This window comes from Epinephelus fuscoguttatus, linkage group LG5 (assembly GCF_011397635.1).
Source record: "Epinephelus fuscoguttatus linkage group LG5, E.fuscoguttatus.final_Chr_v1".
In the NCBI taxonomy this organism is placed as follows: domain Eukaryota; kingdom Metazoa; phylum Chordata; class Actinopteri; order Perciformes; family Serranidae; genus Epinephelus; species Epinephelus fuscoguttatus.
In genome coordinates this window covers 46,313,652-46,335,586 of record NC_064756.1, presented here as the reverse complement: position 1 = coordinate 46,335,586, position 21,935 = coordinate 46,313,652, and the positions used below count along the sequence as shown (strand labels likewise).

At 39.4% G+C, this 21,935-nt stretch overlaps 1 protein-coding gene across 3 annotated transcripts in view; it reads right to left on the bottom strand.

Moving 5' to 3' along the window:
• The window catches only part of nlk2 (nemo-like kinase, type 2), a 209,145-nt gene that overhangs the window by 22,733 nt on the left and 164,477 nt on the right, over nt 1-21,935 (bottom strand). For 2 of the 3 annotated variants that reach the window (XM_049576773.1, XM_049576772.1), the window contains exon 9: nt 8,984-9,182. In XM_049576773.1, the coding sequence (XP_049432730.1) occupies nt 8,984-9,182 (199 nt within the window). Of the gene's footprint in view, nt 1-8,983; nt 9,183-16,938; nt 20,187-21,935 lie in introns of those variants that run through there. The other variant, XM_049576774.1, reaches the window with a different exon arrangement.

Here is a 21,935-nt window from a genome sequence, read left to right as displayed (position 1 = left end):
AAAACTGTAAAACTTCTTAAACCTATCTCCTCCCACAATTTTTGCTCTTGTTAGTCCTGATGGTGACGCTACAGCAAGCACTTGTTACAGAGCATCTTCAGACTGTCCTACAAAAACTATGTTTCTCAGATTTTTGATTTATCAAAAATTGAGCCTACAGTGCATCAAAATGTTTGACTGTAAACGGTACTGTAAACATATACATGCAAATTCTTGCTAAATAAATCTTCAATGTTCATGAAAAAAATGACAAAATTCTAGAGTCATGGTATATGATGTGTGGCAAATTTCAGAATTTTATCTCAAAAACTGAATTTTTGACAGCATTTTGAATTTTGCTCTTATGTGAACAATTGGAGTCAATGTAAAAATGGCAATTTCAAACATCAGTTTTTCACTTATGGAGCAAATCAATCATTGTCACAAACAAATTACCAACATCTCCATGCTGTCTAGATGCAATATGTGTATTTTCAGATTTTTGTCTTAATAACTGAATTTTTTACAGTGGTTTCAAATCTGCCTTACCATGTATGGCAAGGCTGCTTTCCTACACAACAGGGAATGGCTTACTCAATTTGTGAAGCCACTGTTGAGTTGCTACTTGCCAATTAGTTCAGAGCGGTAGATGACCGTCTTAGGTTCCAGAGGTTGCGGATTCGAGCCTCAACTGGTGCAGAATCCACATTGTAATGTGAACATCTTCTTGTGCTCCAGCTTATTGCTTAAAATTGCCTGAGCGTGACTGATCACTGTGCAGCATCTTCAAGTCTTTTTTCTGCTAAAAAATCTGCCTTCTCATGCTTGAAAATAAACCGAACTTTGCACAAAGATCCAGTGTCAATACTTCAGTGTGAAACCATCTGAGGCTTCTCACTTTGCACATAGCTCAACTAGTTAAACATCAGTTTTTCACTTATGAAGCAAATTAATCATTGTTAAAATGAATTACCAACATCTCCATGCTGTCTAGATGCAATATGTGTATTTTCAGATTTTTGTTTCGAAACTGAATTTTTTACAGTGGTTTGAAATCTGCTTTTCCATGCATGGACCGCTGCTAAACCTGCATATCTGGCTTAGTCAATTTGTGAAGCTACACATGAATTGTCACTGACTAATTAACTCAGTGACATAGAAATTGATTCTTAGTCTCAGAGGTTGTGAGTTCAAGCCTCAGCTGATGCAGAAGGTAGATTGTGTTGCTAAATTCCTAAATGTCTTCCAATTCTTCTGCTTGTTGCTCAGAATTGCCTAAAAATGCCCGGACCTGACCCATCGCTGCGCAGCAGCTATAATTTAATATTAGAATCTGATCATTTCACTGTTTATTTAAAATATTCTAAGACAGATAGGATGAATAAAGGAAGGCCTGTGGTGATTGCAAAAACTAATTCTGCTTTCTGTCCTTTCGCCTCCATGCTGAGCTACCTGAAAACCTGACCTGCACCTGCTCCGAGTGACCCGCTTTTCACCATTGATGACAGCAAGCCCATGACCAGATCTTGGTTTTCCGCAAGGCTGCGTGAACTCTGCTCGAGTTGTGGGCTGTGTCCAGCGGTGTACACTGCTCACTCCCTCCAAATTGAAGCAGCTACAACTGCAGCACTACTCGTGCCCATGCCCTCCCTTAAGTCTCTGGGCTGATGGTCTTCGACTGCTTACGTCAGATATATTCGCTTCAACAAAAATGAAACTCCGCAGGCTCAAAAAATCATGAGTGCTCATGCCCTGTAATCTGAAACAAATGTTCAGCTGCACATTACGGTTATATCTGATGGATTGCTGGGAAAGGGGGTTTGCTGCTAATTATCCTCTTAGGCTTAAATAGACTGACAGGGCTGATTCTATGGTAGATGCTCCACCATTCTCATAATTGGGCAGCGTCAGGCTCTGAATCTCAAGCTGTTGGGGTTCTTGCAGTTTTGGGGGTCTGCTATTCATTCCATGTAATGTCTGTCATGCAGATCATTTTCAGGGAATGAATAAACTGACATAGAGCCTGACACCAATCTTGCTTCAGCCATGCTAAAACTATTCATGCTCTGCTTCAGTATGCAAATATTTATGCACAGTAAAAATGTTCAATGCAATCCAGAGTTGTCTGACTGAACTAAAGAAACCAGAGGGTTCATTAGTTAAACCTTAGAAAATAGTTTAGCTGACATAAAACAGAATAACATTAACAGTAACTGTGCAAAAAGGGCTTGGTTTAGAATATATATTATGATACAATAATATATTAAATTATAGCAATGGTCGGGGCCGGGCAATTTTTATGGGCTGAAATATGTGCCACCAGAAACTGAATTTGAATCATTTATATTTGAATTTGAATTTCTAAACTTGAATAATTGCATTGAAAAACTGAATTTGAATCACATAATTTCAAATTGTATTGTTAATTTGAATCATTGCATTGAAAAACTGAATCTGAATAGTATAATTTGAAATTGAATTTATTTCTATATATCTTCACATTCAGTTCTCACAATTCAAATTCAGTTCTCAAAATTCAATTTCAATTTACTGTGACAGACATCTGGGTAGTTTAAGGATGAAGGAAGAGCAATCGAGCACAGATACACAGGACTCCTCTTCGGCCAATCAGTACCTACGATTTTGAGCACGTAGGAAGAAGCACTCGCCTTGATCCATAGACCATAGACAATAGGCTTGTTCGAGATGAACTGCGCCTCGCCTGAAAAGTAGACGAGAGCAGGCGGCCGCAGCGGGGGGCAGTGACAAAAAGCTGCGGTGAAGTCGGACAGTTTCCAGACAGTTTCCAGCAGCCTTCAGTCCATCCAGGGAGTCACAGACACACTTACATCCTGTCTGGAATGATGTCAGTTCATTAAAAAAGTGATCATACCCATATATCAGTTTGTTTTCAGTCTCCAGTTGTTTTAATTATGATAGATAAATTTATTAAAATGCTTTACAGGTGATCTGTAGTTTATGTTCATGGTTTATCCTCCATTTGACATGAATTCTCCTTTAAATCAGCATCATATCAGTTTGACCTGTCCCCTCAACTACACAGGCTGAATAAACTGTGTTTGACTATAAGGTTAATATTTTCAGAGGAAAAAAAATACAAGACAACAGCTTTCATTAAGGCTCAGTCAGATACAGTCAGGGCTTCACATCTGATGTTACTTTAAGAATCCTCACATCCCACTGACCACAAGTCTCTGTGTTGCTAAATACTTTAATAATTAAACCTTCCAATATTAATATAGTACAGTAGACTCTGTATAGTTTATGATGAATGTATTCAGTCTCTGACAACTAAACTTCACCATCAGTCACAAAACATGTTTTCTGTTCACAGAATAAACCTTCAGATCGGACAAATACAATCTTAATCTCTAAAATTCAACAAAAATGAGTAGTTTATCTAAAACGTCATATTGTTGAGTCGACATCTGAACCAATCAGCTGTTAGATCAGGTGAGAGCCAGGCGGTGCAGTCGGTGGAGAGCAACTGCAGCACCTGGCTCTAAAAACTGCGGCCGCCTCGCTCTCGCGGTTTTATCGCCGTCCACTTTTGTAATACGTCAGAGCAAGTCGGGATGAAGTCGGACACAAAACTAACCAGCATGCATTGTGCGCCGATCGAAAATTAGGCAATTCTGAGCAACACACACACTAAAACAAAGCATATCACAACATAGAAGTTACATCATATAATTATGGCATGCCCTTAAAATTGTGGATGAGTGGCTGAAGTGATCGGACTCATAATATACAAAGGAAAGAAAAACTCAAGAAAAAGAAAGTAAGAATAACATTGACTACCCTGATCTAGCTTAAAGCTAAACATTATCCATGGTGACAAAGATGAAAACATTTTTTAAAATGTAAAAGTAGCTATTGGACAGACTCTGCATATTGACTGATAGCTAAGCCAAATAAACAGGGAAAAGAGACAAGGGATAACAGGGAAAAGTGTTGATAAAGAGTATTTGTCTCTCCGCAAAACTGCCTGGATCATAATTATTTTAACCTTAGTAGTCTCTAATCCACATAGCATGATGCCTGAACACAGGACTTTCACATTAGAAGGTCCATTCTGCTTTAGCTGAGGCTTGAACTCACAACTTCTGAGACTGAGGACCTTTTTCTATCTCACTGAGCTAATTGGCAAGTGACAGTTCATGTGTGGCTTCACAAATTGACTAAGCCAAGCATCAGGGTGCCAGACAGTAGCCATCCATGCCAGTTCCAAAGCTGTAGCACATATGGTTGATTTGTTATGAATTTTCAAAGTTTTGAAATTTAGAGGCTTGCTGTAGCGTCACCATCAGGACTATTGTCTTGTGTTTCCAGTTGAGGACATCTGGCATGGGACTTGACCTTTATGCAAAGTTTGGGTAGACTTCTCATATGGAAATGTTGCATGAGCTGAGGCTTGTCAGAGAACATATAGAAAACGACATGTAAACGTGTTGTCTTACCTTACCATTGTGGTGCCATGTTTGTTTACCATTTAGCTCTGCTTTCCAAAGCGCGGTCGAAATATAACGAGAACAAGCAGCGATCTCATACAGTGCCTGAAATCTCGTGAGAACAAGCAGCAACAGCTGGAAGGCAGAACCGGACAGTAGCCTGAAAAGTTCATTCATTTATTTTATGAAAGATTTATAGAATAATGGCTGACTTTTTGCCAGACTTCGACTTTGTGGAGGAGGAATTTGATTTTGCAGAGTTTGTTGGCCGCCCTTATTTATTTGAGCCAGAATACACTGACGAAGAGCTTCATGAAATTGAAGAATGGAGGAAGAGAGAGAGAGAGGCGCAACAGGTAGAGGACGAGAGAGGAGGAATGGCTGCTGCAAGGCTACATAGCTCTGGAGATTGGTGGTGTACCTGTGAATGCTGTGCCCCAATGCCCACAGAAGAGGAATGCCTCTGTTGCAAGGAACGGGACCGGTTGCAGCCTTATTTTCAAGGCCTGGATGTGACCGAGGATGAGACACCTCCACCTGGAGTAGTACTCAGCTGGACTTTATCTAGAGTTCGCTAGATTTCAGGCACTGTATGAGATCGCTGCTTGTTCTCGCGATATTTCAGCCACGCTTTGGAAAGCAGAGCTAAATGGTAAACAAACATGGCAACACACCGGTAAGGTAAGATAACACGTTTACATGTTGTTTTCTATATGTTCTCTGACATTTATCCTAACGATATGAGGTGGTCGTTTATCCTAACGTTATGAGGTCCATTGTTTAGTGGACTAACTTTGCACTTGAAGTATGCTCTTTCATACGTTTCTTACGTTTTAACAGGTCTGACGCTACTATGCGCCCTGGCTGTATCTAGGCTAACGCCCAACATGCTAACTATTATTTTTATGTCACTAGTCACTTGAAACAAATTTAGGACGATAGGTGACAGGTTGAAATAAACCGAAATTTCCCTTTAAGACAAAAATCCGAAAATACACAAATTGCATCTAGACAGCATGGAGATGTTGGTAATTTGTTTTTAACAATGATTTATTGGCTCCATAAGTGAAAAACTGATGTTTAAAAATGCCATTTTTGCATTGACTCCAATTGTTCGCATGAGAGTGAAATTCAAAATGCTGTAAAAAAATTCAGTTTTTGAGATAAAATTCTGATATTTTCCAAACATCATCTACCATGACTCCAAAATTTTGTCATTTTTTTAATGAACACTGAAAATGTATTTAGCAAGAATTTGTAAGTATATGTTTACAATTGAGCAAAAATTGTGGGAGGAGATAGGTTTCACAGGTTTTACAGTTTTTGAAAAAAAAAACAGTGATGGACTTCATAATTTGCAATATGTTTAAATGTACAAAAGTTTCTTCAGTATCGAGGCTACATTTTGGTGAAAGTTGCAAATCTGTAGCACATATGGTTGATTTGTTGTGAATTTTCAAAATTTTGAACTTTAGAGGCTTGCTGTAGTGCCACCATCAGGACTATTGGCCTGTTTTTGCAGCTGACGCAATCTGGCATGGAACTGGACCTTTGTGCAAAGTTTGGTGATTTTTCACGCATGGGAAGTTGGATTTCCTCGGAAGAAGAAGAAGAAAGAAGAAGAAGAACATGCAGGATAACAATAGGGTCCTGGCAGCTTAGGCTGCGGCTGCCATCTTCATCTCAGTCTTCCTTGCTTGGTGCCTGTCTCGAGCATCCCTTGCAAACCAGAGAAGTCCATGCAACTCAGCCAAGCCAGACTGCTGCCTGTACTTTGGCCAGAGCAGACATTTTGTGTCAAACTGTCCACTAAAAGGAGAATCTCACCAGTAATCCAGAGGGCACTGGTGAACCAAGCCATTTACTCTGAAATGCCCAATCGCCCCTTGCTCTGTGCCAAGCTCGAAACATTCAGAGCTGACACTAACTTCTTAGATTCCACCCTATCCAACCACCTAGGGATTTAGCAGAAAACTTTTGTTAATCAATACCAGTGCTCTTGATGGGCACCTCATATCTTCTGTTACACACAGATAATTACAGGTAATCATCACGAGACTCCAACATTCCACCTGATTAATGCACCTGATCAGCTGGTGATTCAGGGGTTTCCCTGGCTCCAAAGGCATCATCCACATACTTACTGGGGCCCAGGCTCCATTCTTCAGTGGAGCCTTCACTGCCATGCTGGTTCCCTCCATTCTGCTCTGTCTCCTGTTTATAGTGACATTCCTCCTAACAAGTTCCCTGACCTCTCAGGGAATCCCTCCAGAGTACCCACTTTTAAAGGTTTTAAATAAGGAACGGGTCATGTCGCTTCCTCCACATCACTGATATGACTGCGCTATTAATCTTGGTCTTCACAGAAAGAGAATTTTCCTGTTATCTGTCATAAATTCTGTGATCTCAGTAAATCCAGTGGAATACATTGTCATCCTCTTATTATTTGTATGACTCTCCCTCACTGTAAATGCATATGTGGTGAGGGAAGAGACAACTGCAAACACAAATAATGCGTACACCTGCCTCCACCTGACAAATATTGCACATCTTTGGGGCAGAACACATCACATCTGCACCTGAAAAACAGGCACAGAACTACATTAAATAACTTTTGGAGAAAAATCCACAGGGCACCGCTGAAGTGAAACAGAAGTGAGAGTATCTTAAGCTTCTGTACTGTGATGTATTTTCCAGTGAAATGGAATATACAAATACAAATACAAATAAATATAAGTATGATCAACAACAAACAAGAATTAAACAAGACTTATAGATGGCACTTAGTCCCCTTGTCATTACTGGGAAGGATTGACACAATTCAAATGAATATACAGTACTCCCCCGATTCTTAGTTTTATTTAAAGCATTTCCTATGTGTGTCAATCCAACCACATGAAGGTGCTGGGATAGAATTTGACTTAAATTTGTATGGAACAAAAAAAAACAAGGGTCAATATGAAAACACTCAAACTGCCTTAAAGAAAGTGAGGTTTGGCTCTCCCTAATTTGTAGAATTATAAGGCAGCTCAAATACAAATATTACGAACACGGCTTATGGACAATATACAAGCGAAATCAAAGTCAACAGAGCTGGCCCGTTACAAAGGCACGAAGAAACGCCTACTTTTCCTTGAGAAAAAAGTGAGAACCAAAAATAGATAACAAATAGATTCAAAATACTCTTAGAGTCTGGAAGAAAGTACATATATTGAATTGTATGGACTTGGGGGTGGGGGTTTTAATTTAGTATAGTATAGCAAAGTACTGAGACCTTAGACTGTCTATAAAGAGGCCTGTTTTGTTGTGGATATGGAGGGATGGATACATGGATAAAACAAAACCTTGTTTTCATGTCAATGCAAAGAAGACAGAGGATTAAAGGGGATAAATGTTTGTATTTAGTCACAGTTTATTATTTCTGATATAATATTTGCTACCTTGTTTAGGGGTGTGTGAACGAGTGTTTTTGTTTTGTTTTTCCTTTATTTACCTCGGTTACATGTCACAATGGTATCTCACATCTTGAGAGAGATGAATGAATGAGACATCAGGTTTTTCCCACTGATATCCAAACACACATCTCTTCCTCTTTCTCTCCATATTGCTCTGTTTACTACAACCAACAAACGGTGAGGAGCAGTTTTGTATCATCAGTGTGGCTGTGTGGGTAACACCCCTAAGTGCAGGATGAGTCATCAAACATTTGAAACTATTTACCTGGTTTTATAGAAAGACAGAAGACATGGATTGTAGTGTAAAAACACTCTGATAGTGATTTTTGTTTTTAAATATATTTGTCATATAATAAGAGATAAATGATAAATTAACACAGGGACACAGGATTCAAACTGGGAAAAACATATTTTTCATTTCATGGGGACTTTAAGTACATGTGCAGTAGCCATAAGCTGGGGGTCTCAGTGGGGCTCCTACTCCTGCACCAGATTGAGCCGATAGATAAAAACATTGGTGTTATCTTTTTTGCATTTTTCTTGTTGTTCCCAGAGAATTAATTATAGTATGAATGGAACTGTGCAAACAGTAGTCTGCAGCTGTCCACAGACGCAGAACGTGGAAAGGTAACCTGCAGTTTGTCCCTCTCCAGTAGCTTCCTGTTGCTTTGACAAGAAATTATATGGAAATGGATACAGTTTTTCAACATTTCAGTTTTCATTTATCATTGCTGTAGGCCTAAAGTGACTGTCACATTCTCCAATTCTAAAAATGTGTGGCCTACTCACTGAAAAAAATCATGTTTTAGCATTTTGTCAACTAAAATGTGATTATGCTGGGCATCTCTTCCAACTCTTGACTGATTTGTTTGGTTTTACCTCCAATGCTGCAAAGTTTAAGTACCCAATAGTCATAAATAGCCCACTGAAGAATAGCCACCCTGTGATGAAAAATATTAATGCTTATTTAGATCTATTGGGTCTGGGTCAGAAAAACTGCTCTGTTTTAAACCTCTTTGTCAATGTTAATATGTATTTTATACAGCAAACAAAACTGGGCTCAGCAGATAAACTTACCCTTGACATGTCTCACAGAGCTCAGATTCTTCTCAAAGCCATCGTCAAACTTGGGATTTGTGACAGGCTCAAAGTCACTGGTGTAAACACGGCCAGAAGATGTGGTGTAGCAGCATTTGCACATGCATGTATGGTAGCGCAGTCGACCCTCGTCCAGGTAAGGGTGAGCCAGGGCATCTTTTGCTGAAATCCTCTTTGACTGGAGACCAAACACACAAGTTGTATGTGATTAACAAGACTATTAACTACATGTTACATTTATCTCAGCCATTAACTATTAATTACTTAACCATTAATATCCAAATAAGGCAAAACATAATGTTTTCTGAGCACAGTCTTGAATGATGTATGCTATCTTAAACCCTCATATCTTAATGGAATACAAGTTTTTACTTTAGTCAGTTATGGCAAAGATGATAAACTGGTGAATATTCCTGTCAAACTTTTTAAATAGACAGCTGTGGATAAATAAATGGTTATCACTGGTCCAGACTAAATGAACTGGACAGCTCTGCTGATGTTGAGGTGCTGTGATGTATTCAGCCCCGCCTGCAAACCAAATTGTGAGAAAAACATTAATTAGATCAGATCACAATGTAGCATAGTAGTATGAAACTAGCATAATAGTGTCATAATGAAACCACCATTGGAAGAAGTAAGATTTTGGACTCAAATTCACCTCATGCACACGGTTTATTGTTTTAGTTTTCATTATTGTCTTCACTATTAACATTTTTTCTCCCTTTCTCCTTTTTCCTTTCTCAGCAGTTTTTCTTATTCTACTTTCTCATTCCTTTTTTGGCTTCTTTTTTTATCGTCCTCTCTTCTATCTCTACCTTTTTCACAAGACTGTATTTATTCAAGTCATCTTATCTTCAAGATACTTCCTAGATGGTTGCTGACATGACTTCAACAGGTAGAGGACTACGCTTGATCTCCTGGAATACTAAAGGCATGAACAGCGCTACTAAGATTGGTAAAGTACTGACACAGCTACAACATCTCAATAGTGATATCCTATTCTAACAGGAAACTCATCTTAAATTATCTGACACCTTTCATATTAAAAGGGCATGGATGGGCCACTTCTTCCACTTGAAATTCTCCCATAAAGCCAGAGAGGCGGCAATTATTATTCACAAGAATGTTAGTTTTGAATTGATAAACTCATTACTAGATCCTAATAGCCATTATGTTATAGTTTCAGGCATCTTAAAGAGCACCCCAGTAATTCTAGCTTCTATTTATGCTCCCAATTGGGACGATGACCAGTTTTTTGCGAACCTTTTCACTCAAATTCCTAATGCTGACAATCACCGTATTATTTTTGCAGGGGACTGAAATTTGGTTCAAAAAGTCAGTCTTGATAGATCATCGCCAAAACAAGCTACTCTCTCCAAATCTGCCAACGAAGTGCTGCACTACGCTTCACAATTAGGACTCTCCGACCCCTGGAGATCTATTCAAAGTAAATCTTTTTCTTTCTTTTCGCACCGGCACCACACTTTTTCACGAATTGACTTTTTTTTTTACTCAATAACAATTTGCTACATCTAGTCATCTCATGCAAATACCATCCTATAGACATCTCAGATCACACTCCTACCTTGGTTGACATCAATTTCCCATCTGCTATGTCCTCCCTCTGCTGTGGAAATTCAGTTCGGATTTGCTCTCAGATAGTGCATTTAGAGACTTTGTTTCCACACAGATCTCTTCTTATATTGAAATTAATGATACTACAGATGTTGATAGCGGTATTTTATGGGAGGCTCTGTGCAGGGGCAGGTCATTTCATACATTTTACATAAGAGAAGAGCTGAAAAGGCTAGGCTAACAGAAATCCTTGATGAGCTCTGCATACTCGATGAAATATACTCCTCCTCCCCCTCCCCCTCTCTCTATAAAGAACGCCTCCTGTTACATTCAGAGCATGATCTTCTAATGACAGGTATTGTTGAGAGACAACTGAGACAATGCAGGCAATGCTTCTTTGAGCAGGGTGACAAAGCCGGGAGGCTCCTAGCTCAACAAGCTCGTGCGGCCAGTACGTCCAGACTAGAGCTTAGATTCTCTGCCAGAGCCTGAGCCCGGCCCACAGGCCCAAGCCGGGTCGGGCCGGGAGCCCCCCTCCCTCTGACGGGCCCAGGCTGGGCCTGGTCAGATATGACGGTTTTTTTTTTCTTTTTAAAGCTATGATTTGATAATGTTATAGGCTATGTATTGTAGCGAGCCTGCAGTAAATGTTCTGTCATAATGTCAATGTTCTGTGAGTTAATGGCATATTTGGGATTGAATGAGGTGCGGGGTGCGAATGTGACGGGGATGAGAAGGGCTGTGTGAGTGCGTGTGCTGGTGTGTGTATGAGTGAGCTGGAGGAGAGAGCAGGAGTGCACAAATAGAGTTACAGCTAAGTTGTTGTTTGTTGGTTGTTTTGGCGTGGTTACGGCCAACAGTAACCTGTACTGTACAGTAAACGGTGGTTTAATTGCCAAATAACTGCCTCATCCTTTCCACACGTCCTGGCGGACGCTACATTATTATGAGAAATAAAATTAAACCACACTTTGTATGACACATAGCCTAAAGTTAGAACAAACTTAGGGCCGAATTCACAAAGAATGAACTGCGGCCGCTGATAGCACCTTGAATTGCACATCACTAGCACCCGCAGTTTGCTCCGTCTTAACGTCCTATTCACAAAGGATATTGCGCTAATGATATACCAGCGCAAACACGCCCACAAAGTTTGGCAGCTGAGTGCAGTTTGCCCCTGATTTGCCCCGATTGCAATAAGCCACACATGGCAAAGTATAAATGCTGGCTTTGAACACTGTGGCAGAACAATGGCAGACTTTGGTTGGCAAAGTACTGAATACCGTATACCCTCATGTAGTGATGTCTGCTAGTGAGTCAGTCTAACAGTGACGGATGGGTTGAGGCTGTGGATTTGACCAAGTCTGACCACTTTATCACTATTCCCTCTCACTTGTAGCTGTTTTTTCGTTATCTTTTGAATTTCATATGAATTATGGAACCGGTCAAGCCAGCCGTGGTTCGCTTTTGCTTGGTCAAATCAGCCGCACGTTTTTTTCTAGTGAGCAAATCTACTAACATTTACGGTAATCATAATGAAACGGCTCTGAAGAGCTGCTGGTAGTGACTGTGGGTCAGACTGCAGAGGAGAAGTTAAAGGATATTTTGCCGAACTTTGACGTAGAATAAAAACCGTATTTTCCATAAGTAGTCCATGATTCATATACCGCTGAGCTAAGTACTCCCTAGACTACGTGCATGTATAATATCAAGTACTTTTACTGTGTACTTTTTGAGTAATCCTTTGTCAAAATCCTTAACAGAGGATAAGATTAAGGATATTTCACCCAACTTTGATGTGGAATAAAAAACTTATTTTCCATAAGCAGTCCATGATTCATATACCGCTGAACTAAGTACTCCCTAGACTACATGCATGCATAATATGAAGTACTTTTACTGTATACTTTTCGAGTAATCCTTTGTCAAAATCCTTAACAGATCACAAGCTCAAGGATATTTCACCAAACTTTGATGTGGAATAAAAAACTTATTTTCCATAAGTAGTCCATGATTCATATACCGCTGAACTTAGTATTTCCTAGACTATGTGCATGCATAATATGAAGTACTTTTACTGTGTAGTTTTCGAATAATGCTTTGTCAAATTCCTTAACAGATCACAAGATCAAGGATATTTCACCCAACTTTGATGTGGAATAAAAAACTTATTTTCCATAAGTAGTCCATGAGTCATATACCGCTGAACTAAGTACTTCCTGAACTACGTGCATGAATAATATGAAGTACGTTTACTGTGTACTTTTTGAGTAATCCTTTGTCAAAATCCTTAACAGAGGACAAGATCAAGGATATTTTGCCAAACTTTGATGTAGAATAAAACACTTATTTTCCATAAGTAGTCTGTGATTCATATACTGCTGAACTAAGTACTCCCTAGACTACGTGCATGCCTAATATGAAGTACTTTTACTGTGTACTTTTTAAGTAATCCTGAATTAAAATCCTTAACAGAGGATAAGATTAAGGATATTTCACCCAAATTTGATGTGGAATAAAAAACTTATTTTCTATAAGCAGTCCATGATTCATATACCACTGAACTAAGTACTCCCTAGACTATGTGCATGCATAATATAAAGTACTTTTACTGTGTACTTTTCGAGTAATCCTTTGTCAAAGTCCTTAACAGATCACAAGCTCAAGGATATTTCACCCATCTTTGATGTGGAATAAAAAACTTATTTTCCATAAGTAGTCCATGATTCACATACCGCTGAACTAAGTACTTCCTAGACTACGTGCATTAATAATATGAAGTATTTCACTGTGTACTTTTTCAGTAATCCTATCAAAATCCTTAACAGAGGATAAGATTAAGGATATTTCAACCAATTTGATGTGGAATAAAAAACTTATTTTCCATAAGTAGTCTATGATCCATATACCACAGAACTGTGGTATTGCTCCCTTTTTGTTAAGTAAAAGTTCAGAGAGTATTTCCTCTAACACTGTAAATCTGAAACTTGGATTCATGAGTAGGTGTTTTTCCAGTCATAACACCCCAAGCACATACGGCCATGGATACAACTTGAGAATTGAGTTGACCTTCAGCCAGCAGACGTTGACTGTGGTTGACTAGGAGCAGAAGAGAAGAGTTGAGATAGATTTGCCAATCCTAGCTGACAGTAACATCAAGAAGATGGAGCACCAAAAGATCCCAGGGCTGGGAGACCACGGTGACAAATATGTGACCTGTATAATGTAGGTAAAGCAGGGGAATGAGGACACAGTCTGTCTTGTTTCCTTTCCAGATTGTCTCTCTGTATGATTTATGTATCATATATTATATCATATATATTTTTATGTATCATCATGTATCATAACAGTAACATAAGCACAATGCATATCTTGGTAACACTTTACAATAAGGTACACAAAATTAGAGTAGTTACTGAGGAACGAATGAATAGTTACTGGGGAACTAATGAGGACTGAATGATGAACTAATAAGTAGTTACTGAGGAACTAAGGTACATAAAATTAGAGTAGTTACTGAGGAACTAATGATGAACTAACTGTTAGTTAACAGTCAGTTCTTCAGATTTACAGTGTTAGAGGAAATACTCTCTGAACTTTTACTTAACAAAAAAGGAGCAATACCACAGTTCAGCGGTATATGGATCATAGACTACTTATGGAAAATAAGTTTTTTATTCCACATCAAAGTTGGGTGAAATATCCTTAATCTTATCCTCTGTTAAGGATTTTGACACAGGATTACTCGAAAAGTACACAGTAAAAGTACTTCAAAATATGCATGCACGTAGTCTTGGGAGTACTTAGTTCAGCGGTATATGAATCATGGACTACTTATGGAAAATAAGTTTTTTATTCCACATCAAAGTTGGGTGAAATATCCTTGATCTTGTAATCTGTTAAGGACTTTGACAAAGGATTACTCGAAAACTACACAGTAAAAGTACTTCATATTATGCATGCACGTAGTCTAGGAAGTACTTAGTTCAGCGGTATATGGATCATAGACTTCTTATGGAAAATAAGTTTTTTATTCCACATCAAATTGGGTGAAATATCCTTAATCTTATCCTCTGTTCAGGATTTTGACACAGGATTACTCAAAAAGTACACAGTAAAAGTACTTCATATTATTCATGCACGTACTCTAGGGAGTACTCAGTTCAGTGGTACATGAATCTTTGACTGCTTATGGAAAATACGTTTTTTATTCCACATCAAAGTTGGGTGAAATATCCTTAATCTTATCCTCTGTTAAGAATTTTGACACAGGATTACTGAAAAAGTACACAGTAAAAGTACTTCATATTATGCATGCACGTAGTCTTGGGAGTACTTAGTTCAGCGGTATATGAATCATGGACTACTTATGGAAAATAAGTTTTTTATTCCACATCAAAGTTGGGTGAAATATCCTTGATCTTGTAATCTGTTAAGGACTTTGACAAAGGATTACTCGAAAACTACACAGTAAAAGTACTTCATATTATGCATGCACGTAGTCTAGGAAGTACTTAGTTCAGCGGTATATGGATCATAGACTTCTTATGGAAAATAAGTTTTTTATTCCACATCAAATTGGGTGAAATATCCTTAATCTTATCCTCTGTTCAGGATTTTGACACAGGATTACTCAAAAAGTACACAGTAAAAGTACTTCATATTATTCATGCACGTACTCTAGGGAGTACTCAGTTCAGTGGTACATGAATCTTTGACTGCTTATGGAAAATACGTTTTTTATTCCACATCAAAGTTGGGTGAAATATCCTTAATCTTATCCTCTGTTAAGAATTTTGACACAGGATTACTGAAAAAGTACACAGTAAAAGTACTTCATATTATGCATGCACGTAGTCTAGGGGGTACTTAGTTCAGCAGTATATGAATCACAGACTACTTATGGAAAATAAGTTTTTTATTCCACATCAAAGTTGGGTGAAATATCCTTGATCTTGTGATCTGTTCAGGACTTTGACAAAGGATTACTCGAAAAGTACACAGTAAAAGTACTTCATATTATGCATGCTCGTAGTCTAGGAAATACTAAGTTCAGCGGTATATGAATCATGGACTGCTTATGGAAAATACATTTTTTATTCCACATCAAAGTTTGGTGAAATATCCTTAATCTTATCCTCTGTTAAGGATTTTGACACAGGATTACTGAAAAAGTACACAGTAAAAGTACTTCATATTATTCATGCGCGTAGTCTAGGAAGTACTTAGTTCAGCAGTATATGAATCACAGACTACTTATGGAAAATAAGTTTTTTATTCCACATCAAATTGGTTGAAATATCCTTAATCTTAACCTCTGTTAAGGATTTTGACACAGGATTATTGAAAAAGTACACAGTAAAAGTACTTCATATTATTCATGCACGTAGTCTAGGAAGTACTTAGTTCAGCGGTATATGAATCATGGACTACTTATGGAAAATAAGTTTTTTATTCCACATCAAAGTTGGGTGAAATATCCTTGATTTTGTGATCTGTTAAGGATTTTGACAAAGGATTACTCGAAAACTACACAGTAAAAGTACTTCATATTATTCATGCGCATAGTCTAGGAAGTACTTAGTTCAGCGGTATATGACTCACAGACTACTTATGGAAAATAAGTTTTTTATTCCACATCAAATTGGGTGAAATATCCTTAATCTTATCCTCTGTTCAGGATTTTGACACAGGATTACTCAAAAAGTACACAGTAAAAGTACTTCATATTCTGCATGCACGTAGTCTAGGAAGTATTAAGTTCAGGGGTATACAAATCATGGACTACTTATGGAAAATACATTTTTTATTTCGCATCAAAGTTGGGTGAAATATCCTTGATCTTGTGATCTATTAAGGATTTTGACACAGGATTACTCGAAAAGTACACAGTAAAAGTACTTCATATTCTGCATGCACGTAGTCTAGGAAGTATTAAGTTCAGTGGTATATGAATCTTGGACTACTTATGGAAAATAAATTTTTTATTTCGCATCAAAGTTGAGTGAAATATCTTTGATCTTGTGATCTGTTAAGGATTTTGACAAAGGATTACTCGAAAAGTACACAGTAAAAGTACTTCATATTATGCATGCACGTAGTCTAGGGAGTACTAAGTTCAGCGGTATATGAATCATGGACTACTTATGGAAAATACGTTTTTTATTCTACGTCAAAGTTCGGCAAAATATCCTTTAACTTGTCCTCTGCAGTCTGACCCACTGTCACTACCAGCAGCTCTTCAGAGCCGTTTCATTACAATTACCGTAAATGTTAGTAGATTCGCGCGCTAGAAAAAAACGTGCGGCTGATTTGACCAAGCAAAAGCGAACCACGGCTGGCTTGACCGCAGTGTTTTAGTTCACGTTTGTTTTCCCCGTTTCGTAAAATAAATGATTGAAAATTGCTTTTGAAGTGCGTGACAGAAGTGCGTTTTGAGAACGACCGCAGACTGTCACCTGTTCAACGCATCAATATCTTCGGATGCCATTAAAGTAATAATGATTATAATAATAGTGTCAAAATATTATTTACAGACTGATTTAACAGACAATCACTGCTGCCACGATCACTAGAAAGTCTGGGCGAGAGGCTTCCACAGAGGAGCGCCCAGTTTGCACCAGCTTTCTAAAGACGTTATTTACTTCACTCAAACTGCGTGTGGCTATTAGCGCTGGTGTTAGTGAATTAGACGTTGTTTATCAATGAGGCTCATTTGCATAGAAAGGTAAAAGAAAGAAAGGTAATATATGCATATTACCTCATTTCAATACGTGCAAATAACACCGGAGCACCAAGACACAATCTGCTTGGCAGCGCAGGTAGTGGAGCATTTCACCCTCTGCGCCTGCTTTGTGAATTAGACCGTATCTGTTTGCTCCATTTTTACCGGTTTAGCGGCCGCAAAAGCCACGCAATCCTTTTGTGAATTCGGCCCTCAGTTACAATGTTGCGACATTGTGCGCGCACAGCCCTTCACCACCTGAATCCTAAAATAAACACCTGTTTTATTACATAATCATGCTTCCGTGTTGCGCCATTCATTAAGATCCTATGTTTCTGTCATTCAAATAACAAGACTTGTGGTTTAATACTCTTCATTATAATAGCCAACTTATTGAAAAATGTCAGGTTTAAATCGGGCCCATAACGTGCATGGGCTCGGCCGGGTCAGGCTGGATTTTTTGGGCCCGATCTAAGCTCTAGTCCAGACTAATTCCACAAATCAGATCTCCTAGTGGCAGCCCCATCTTGAGAACCCTTGAGATACAAGATGCAATTAAATCTATGCAAAATGGGAAGTCTCCTGGGCCCGATGGCTACAGTCAAATTTTATAAGACATATTCTTCTCAGTTAGCCCTGATTTTAGCCAGGATGTACAATGACTCCCTCCAGGTAGGCCGATTGCTGGAAACTTTGTCCATAGTATCTATTTCTCTGTTCCTCAAGAAAGACAAAGACCCTTCTTCATGCAGCAGTTATAGACCAATCTCTCTGCTGAATGTAGACTGTAAGATACTGGCCAAAATAATTGCCCTCCGCCTCCAACGTGTACTGCCAGATATAATCTTACTAGACCAAACAGGATTTACAGCAGGGAGACACTCTTTTTTTAACACAAGGAAATTACTTAATATCATTTTCTCACTCTCCTCTATCATTTCTGAAATCAAAGTGACACTTGACGCCGAGAAGGCTTTCCATAGGGTAGAGTGGGGTTACCTATTTTTATTTTAGAAAAATTTCAATTTCAATTCTCAATTTATTTCCTGGATTAAACTTCTTTATGCCTCTCCATCTGCCTCTGTACACACTAATGGCATCCGATCTCCACCTTTCTCTCTCCAACGTGGGACATGCCAAGGGTGTCCTCTTTCACCGCTTGTTTAATATAGCCATCGAACCTCTCGCTATCTGGCTCAGAAGCCTTGATAAGTTTGAGGGCATTACCTGTCACGGAATGACTCACAAACTGTCTCTTCACGCTGATGACCTGCTTCTCATGATCTCCAATTCCATATCCTCCCCATACTGTCTTACTTTTGGATCAATTTGGCCATATATCAGGCTACAAACTAAACATCCAAAAGAGCGAAGTGTTTTTTGTAAATGAACTGGCAAAGGCACTCCCCCAATCCACATTCCTCTTTAAAAGGGCCATGGAGGGGTTCAAGTACTTAGGGATGTTTGTCACTAGCTCTTTTAAAGACCTGTTTTCTAAAAACTTTCAGTCACTACTAGACAAATGTAGAGCTGATCTGTCTAAGTGGGCCTCCCTCCCCCTGTTTCTTACAGGTCGTGTCAACCTCATTAAGATGACCATCCTACCAAAGTTTCTTTATCTTTTTCAACATATCCCAGTGTGTATTAATAAATCTTTTGAGGCTACCACATATTTAGTCAATGAAATGTAAACACAACAGTACATATTTGACCACTTATTTTTTGACATTTTAGGGGAAGCTGAGCTTCCCTTGCAGTCTTAGAGCAATCGCCACTGCAGGCTATGTACCACAGTCCTTTAAGGTAGCTATAATTAAACCTCTTCTAAAAAAGCCCACCCTGGATCCTGATGTGTTAGTCAACTATAGACCAATATCTAATCTTCCCTTTCTTTCAAAGATCCTTGAGAAAGTAGTCACAGACCAGCTGTGTGATTTTCTCCAGGATAATAATTTATTTGACGAATTTCAGTCAGGATTTAGAGTGCATCATAGCACTAATTAAAATTACAAATGATCTTCTGATTGCTTCAGACAAAGGACTCGTCTCTGTACTTGTTTTATCAGATCTTAGTGCGGCATTTGACACAATCGACCATCAAATTCTGCTACAGAGACTGGAACATTTAATTGGCCTAAAAGGTTCTGCACTAAGCTGGTTTAAATCTTATTTATCTGATCATTTTCAGTTCGTTCATGTTGATGATGAATCATCTCCATGTACTAAAGTTTGTTTTGGAGTTCCACAAGGTTCTGTGCTCGGACCAATCCTATTCACTCTATATATGCTTCCCTTAGGACTTTATAAATAAAACTGAAATTGATTATATCACACTTGATACTGTGTAGCTTAGCTTAAAGAAGAATTTGAAAATGTAAACGGCAGTTGTCAGGGCATAGAATTTATGATCTGTTGATCTTTACAAATCATAGATAGTCCAGTGTTTCCCACAGGATTTTGGGAAACTATGCCCCCCCCGCGGAAGAAAATTTTGAACATTGTAAATTGAGATTGAAATGAATTTGTATACAAAATGTACAGAAAGGTAAAATCATCAAGTTTTGAAAAAGTATTGCAATTTCATTTTGTCTTTAATGTTATTATCTTTGTAATATGATTATCTTATATAATGTTATTACTATCCTAAAACATTCTCCAGGTCCTCTGTAACTCTGCAGGACTTATTTCCACCCTGCCCAGCAGCAGTACCGTGGCGAACGGTCCCTAGCTGCGGGGAGAACGGAGCAGGCTTCCCCGGAGGTCCGCCGCTTTTCCTGGTCCCTCTTCTCCACACTCTGGGCCAACTGGGTGTGGCCAGGCGGATTTTGCAAGTTTGGCACACCGTGAGCGCTGGCACAGCTACTCGTCTGTCCCATCTCCTACCTGCGCAAGTCGGAAAGAGGGAGGAGAGAAGGCGTGGAGTGGGTTTTACACACATCACACCAATCAAATGAGCCCCTCTCCTCGCCCTTAAATGTGCCGCACGAAGGTGTAATGAGAGTTCACTCAATTCGCCATAACAGAAGAGAGCAGCAGCGTCAGACAGCCAAACTTCTCCCAGGAGGAACCTGATGTTTTGGTCCGGGAGGTCTGCTCGCAGTGTCTGAATATACGGAACTGCGAGCAGACCTCCACAGGCTGATGATGTAAAGGTAGCCTGGGAGGAGGTCACCACAATTGTAAATCAATGATGCGTTTCTCTCGTGCGTGCGCGCTCTCTCTCTTTCTCTCTCGCAGTCTCACTCTGTTTCTTTTCTTTTGACTTTTCTAAGATGACAGATGCTGAATATATACTCCCTATCTGATGCTGTGGCTGTTTGTGGTTGGCTGAGAGGGGTGTGAACTCATTAGTTTGCAGCTGTTTAATCAAATCAGGTTGGGTTTCCATTACGCGTGCCAAACAGTGCCAATCCCCTTTGATCTGACATCAGATGTGACGGGACAGTCGATATAGAGTACATTTATGTGCTGATTGCAGATAGTTGCATTGAATAGTGGTTTTGTGGGTATTTATTGCATCATTAATGTGCCTGATATTCTGGAAACCTGCCTGTGAGGTTTTGGTGACGTGTGCACACTGTCTGCCGGTCAGCCAAACTTCGGCTTACACCGGCTGCGCTCCCCCTGCGCTGACAGTAGACCTGGTTTCAGATAGCGAGCTTTTAGCACACCTTCGGCAAAGCCTTTTGGCACGAAACTGTCACTGCGCCAAGCTGGATCTGTTGACACCTCCCCCTGCTGCGCCACCAAACCCATCTCAGCGCACCTCGGTCTGCCAAACTACCAAACTGAGCGCGCCTTGGGGTTGCGCTGCTTGAAACTAGCTCTGCGTAGGGTTCGCCACCCTGCGCTGCGCCGGGAAACTAGAGCCCTTTGACTTATTTCCACCCAGCCGACAGTGGGACTTATATTCACTGTGCCAACAGTGTGTGTCACACGGGAAAGAGGGAAGAGGGAAGGCAGCTGGAGTTCCTCCAACATTTGCGGTTAGATTATCATATATTTTTATTAACAAAAATATAGGCTGCTTCGGCTGATTTTTTTTATGCGCACATGTGCCCCTAAATATTTTTTACAGTTCGCACACACATATTTTTAGTCGAGTGAAACACTCGCACTGTCGAGCGCTGGATCTGACAACCTGAGCACATCGGCACACAACGCTACGGCGTTCGAGATATTATTTATATCATGAGAAGTCAATACTTTCGGCAGCCTAAATCTTTTATTTAGAAACTATGACGGGTCAAATTAAACTATGGGAAACACTGTAGTCATAATAGCATATCCAGCTGTGTTGAAAAAATAATGTTTAAATCAAAAGTATTATCAAATCTAGTCTGCCTAGTCCAGCTGACATAGGGCGAGAAACTATCGTCAAACTATCCCAAGGCTGACATATAGATACAGACAACCACTGACACTCACATTCACAACTATGGCCAATTTAGAGTCACCAATTAACCTAACCTGCCTGTCTTTGGATTGAGAGAGGAAGCTGGAGTACCCGGCCATGGGACCATGGGGCCAATTGGCAAACTCAGCACGGAAGGGCTCCCCCACACTGGGTTCGAACCAGGAACCCTCTTGCTGTGAGGCAACAGTACTAACCACTACACCACCGTGTCACTG